This window comes from Rhinolophus sinicus, linkage group LG07 (genome assembly GCF_036562045.2).
Source record: "Rhinolophus sinicus isolate RSC01 linkage group LG07, ASM3656204v1, whole genome shotgun sequence".
Lineage (NCBI taxonomy): Eukaryota > Metazoa > Chordata > Mammalia > Chiroptera > Rhinolophidae > Rhinolophus > Rhinolophus sinicus.
Genome location: NC_133757.1, coordinates 80,771,388 through 80,776,329, shown reverse-complemented (window position 1 = coordinate 80,776,329; position 4,942 = coordinate 80,771,388). Strand labels below are relative to the sequence as shown.

At 40.4% G+C, this 4,942-nt stretch overlaps 1 protein-coding gene across 1 annotated transcript; it reads left to right on the top strand.

Annotated features, from left to right (window-relative positions):
- The first annotated feature begins 1,781 nt into the window (after positions 1 to 1,781).
- LOC141572811 (olfactory receptor 7A17-like) lies at positions 1,782 to 2,711 on the top strand. Its single transcript, XM_074338681.1, has one exon. The coding sequence runs from the start codon at positions 1,782 to 1,784 to the stop codon at positions 2,709 to 2,711; it is 930 nt and encodes a 309-aa protein (XP_074194782.1).
- The last annotated feature ends 2,231 nt before the right edge of the window (positions 2,712 to 4,942 follow it).

Here is a 4,942-nt window from a genome sequence, read left to right as displayed (position 1 = left end):
GTGGGATGTCTCCAGTTTGATTTAAAGTTCTTTTTCACTTCATGTGTGTTTTTAAAGTAAAATGCCCTCACCCAGGGGAAGCTAATGAATGAATGGTGAGGCTTCAACTCAGTTGCCTAGGCTAATTTTATTGAATGAATGTCTGTATTAGAGTCTTTCGCTGCTGTAAAATATTCCTGTCCTAGACGATTAAAAGGAACAAATATATGCTCTTACAGTTCTGCATGTCAGAAGCCCAAAAGGAGTCGCATGGACTAATACCAAGATGTCTGCCGAGCTGGGTTCCTTCTAGAGGCTCAGGTGAAATGCTGTTTCCCTTCCTATTTTAGTTTGTATTCTGGCCACAGCCTTTCCTGGCTCATGGCCATTCCTCCGCCTTCAAAGCCAGCAGTTTAGCTTCTACATCTTGTCTGTCGCTTCTACTTAGAGGACCATTGTGGGTACGTTCCTCCCACCTGGATGATACTGACTCATCTTCTTAACGCCAGCCGGTTAGCAAGCCTGTCCCATCTTCTACCCTAATGCCCCCTTGCTATAAAAATATCAAATGCAAAGGCACTGGGGATAGGGTGTGGACACATTTTAGAGGCCCTTATTCTGCTCACTACAAAGTCTCTTAAAAGTGTATATTTATACACTCAGGGGCCCTTATATAAGAGAAATGAACACAGGTTTTATGATAGTGTCTGGAATGAGTGACTATACAATTGCTTTAAATATTAATGTATGCAGAGAAATAATTGACTCAGAAAACCTGAAACTGCCTGCCCCTGACTCTGACACAGGACCTCACCTGTTCCTCAGAGCGGGGGCCACACACCAGGAGCTGCAGCATCAATGCCCCCAGGAGCCAGTTAGAAATGCAGACTCTCTGAGCCCCCAGGCCCTGCTGACTCAGATTCCGTCTGGCAGGAAGCTGTTGATCGTAGGTACATAGGGGTTGAAAGCTGGTCTTGACTGGGTTTGCTAACCTTCTCTCTGTTGACTTGGGGGCTGAATAATGGTTGGGTGTGGGTGCTTTCCTGGGGATTTTAGGTGTTATCAGTATTCATTCAGGGAATGCCAGGTACCCCAGGCACAAAATCATTTCTGCGTGAGAAACACTGCCAGGAAATAACCTGAAATAATTATAATCAAGGCCCATCAGATACTCTGATATTCACTTTGGACAGATCACTAAAGCCCTTCTGCTCCACCCCAGGGCCTCTGTACTGGCCATTTCTTCCTTCCAAGTACACTCGCCCACATTTCCTTCCATCTCCCTCACTTTCTTCACTGAGGTCTCTGTTGAAATGTCACTTTGCTTACTGGACTTGACTAAATGATCTTGAAAAATGAAACACTAGCCACTGTCTTGTTTTACACATCCTTTCCATTTCTTCACATGTTCTGCCACCACATGAAATGTTATATATCTTTACTATTAGCTTTCATATTGTTTCTCCTTCATTGACTTGTATACTTCTGTTTTTCAGCACTCTAGTGCTCACAGGCTAGACAGTACCTAAAACATGGTGAGAGCTCAATTTATATTCCTGAAATAGATGAATAATTTCTCATGAAAACTGTAGAATACATGACATTTTAGAAAGAAGCAAATTGGGGAAAAAATTCCTAATCTGTGATGGCACAGGAAACCCCTAGAAGGAACAAGATCCATAAAAAATATTGAAGTAATTACTTGGCTACAAAATATAAATTGTAGCATTAGAGCATGTGAGTAATGTCACTTTGTATGAAAATTATTTGTGATATTTCTGTCTTGAAGTCACGTTTTCCTCATGGAACTGGAGAATCTTACAAGAGTTTCAGAATTTGTTCTCCTGGGACTTTCAGAGGAGCCAGGCCTGCAGCCCCTCCTCTTTGGGCTTTTCCTCTCCATGTACCTGGTCACTGTGTTAGGAAACCTGCTCATCGTCCTGGCCGTCAGCTCAGACTCCCACCTGCACATGCCCATGTACTTCTTCCTCTCCAACCTGTCCTTTGTGGACATCTGTTTCACCTCCACCACCGTCCCTAAGATGCTGGTGAACATCCAGACGCAGAGCAAAGTCATAACCTATGGAGGCTGCATCACGCAGATGTACTTTTTCCTACTCTTTGCAGGGTTGGATATCTGTCTCCTGACCGTGATGGCCTATGACCGCTTTGTGGCCATCTGTCACCCCCTGCACTACACGGTCATCATGCACCCCCGGCTCTGTGGACTGCTGCTTCTGGTGTCCTGGACCATCAGTGTCCTGAATTCCTTATTACAAAGCTTAATGGTGCTGAGGCTGTCCTTCTGTGCAGACTTGCAAATCTCCCACTTTTTCTGTGAACTCAACCAGATGGTCCAACTTGCCTGTTCTGACACCTTTCTTAACACCCTGGTGATGTATTTTGTAGCTGTGCTGGTTGGTGGTGGGTCCCTGACTGGGATCCTTTGCTCTTACTATAGGATAGTGTCCTCCATACGTGGAATGTCATCCCCTCAGGGGAAGTATAAAGCATTTTCTACCTGTGCGTCTCACCTCTCAGTTGTTTCCTTATTTTATTTAACAAGCCTAGGAGTGTACCTCAGCTCTCCTGCTGCCCACAATACACACTCTAGTGCTACGGCCTCGGTCCTGTACACAGTGGTCACACCCATGCTGAACCCCTTCATCTACAGTCTTAGGAATAAAGATATAAAGGGGGCTCTGAAAAGATTCCTTGGGATGACAGCCTAAAAGGGACAATTGTCGTGAGACTGAAAAAGTGGCCTTGATTTCATGGCTCCAAGTCTAAAACCAGACATTGTGATTCTTTAATCTGACTGTGTTTATGGAATTTCCTTCTTTTATTTATATTCTGGAATTTCCTTTGGTTTGATTTCAACTTCTGTATATAATTTTAAAAATTATTTATTTTTTAACATTACAGTTGACATTCAGTATTATTTTATATTAATATCGGGAGTGCACTATAGTGGTTAGACATTCATATAATTTATGTAGTGTTCCCCCCATTAGTCTGTACCTCCTGACACTATATACAGTTGTTGCAATATTATTTACTATATTCTGTATGCTGTGCTTTACATCCTGGGACTATTTTGTAAATATCAATTTGTATTTCTTTACCACTTCACTTTTTTACCCAGGTCCACAACCCTCACCTTTCTGGCAACCATCAACTTGTTCTCTGTAATATGAGTCTCTTTTTATTTTGCTTTATTTTCTATTTACATTCCATGTACGAGATCATGTGGTATTTGTCTTTCTCTGCCTGACATTTTTACTTAGCATAATACCCTCAGGTCCACCCATGTTGTCACAAATGGTAAGATTTCATTCTTTTTCATGAGCACGTAATAATCCATTGTACATATGTACCACCTCTTCTTTATCTAGTCATCAACTGATGAGCACTTAGGTTGCTTACATGTTTGGCTGTTATTAATAGTGTTGCAGTGAACATAGGGGTTCACATATCTTTCCTAATTAGTGTTTTGGATTTCTTTGAATAATTACTCAGCAGTGGAATTGCTGTGGTGCATATTGGCTGAATCAATTTGCAATCCCACCGACAGTGTACGAGAGTTCCTTTTTTCTCTACGTCCTCACCTGCAGTTGTTGATTATTGATTTACAACAGCTATTCTGACATGTGTGAGTTGATATCTCATTGTGGTTTTAATTTGATGATTAGTGACCTTGACCATCTTTTTATATACCTATTGGCCATCGATATGTCCTCTTTGGAGAAATATCTATTCAGTCCTCTGCCCTTTTTTAATGGGATTGTTTGTTGTTTTGAGGTTGAGTTGTATGTATTCTTTATAAATTTGGGATATAACCCATATCCGATGTATCACTTGTGAATGTCTTCTCCCAATCAGTACGTTGTCTTTTCTTTTTGTTGATGGTTTTCATTGCTGTGCAAGAACTTTTAGTTGGCTGTAGTTCCACTTGTTTATTTTTCTTGTTTGTTTCCTTTGCCCAAGGAAATATATCAGAAAACAAATGTTACTAAGAGCAATGTCAGAGAATTTACTGCCTGTTATTTCTTCTAGGAGTTTAAGTTTCCAAGTCTTACATTTAAGTCTTTCATCCATTTTGAGTTTATTCTTGTATATGGTGTAAGGTGTTCCAGTTTCATATTTTTGCTTGTATATATCCAATTTTCCCAATACCATTTATTGAAGAGACTGTCTTTGCCTCCCTGTATATTCTTGTCTCGTTGTCATAGACAAGGACAAGTAAGTGTGGGTTTATTTCTGAGCTTTTTTTGTATTCCATTGAATTATGTGTCTGTTTTCATGCCCATAGCATGCTGTTTTCATTACTATAGCTTTGTAGTACAGCTTGATATCAGGGAACATGATAGGTCCAACTTGGTTCTTTCTCAAGAGTGCTGTGGTGCTTCATGGTTCAATGTCCATTTTAAGATGACTTGTTCTAGTTCTGTGAAAAATGCAAAGTTAATATTTAGAAATCAGTTGAATTTTTATACACTAATACTGAACTATCAGAAAGAGAAATAAAGAAAACAATCTCATTTACAGTTGCATCAAAAGAGTACCTCGGAATAAATTTGACCCAGGAGGGAGTAGACCTATACACACAAAAGTGCATGACACTGAAGAAAGAAATTGAAGAAGATACAATAAATGGAAGCTTATATTGTGGCATCGGACAGGAGAAATTAACATCGTTAAAATGTCCTCACTACCCAAAGCAATCTGTTGACTTAATGCAATCCCTATCAAAACACCAAAAATCAACCAAGTACATTTGGAGACGTAATTGGCTTTATTAAGTGATTCGTGAATGAGGCAGTATCCCTTCCAGTAACCAGAAGGGAACAGCCAGTGGTTGTACAAAAGGGAAGGTTTTCATAGGAAGAAGGGTGGGACAAGGACCTATTAACAACAGAAAAGGAAAGATTAACTCCAGACCTGGGTTTTTTTGGGAGGAGGA

Bases quoted from the DNA above. Each gene is read 5' to 3' on its own strand.
- LOC141572811 (XM_074338681.1), top strand. From the start codon at position 1,782: ATGGAACTGGAGAATCTTACAAGAGTTTCAGAATTTGTTCTCCTGGGA.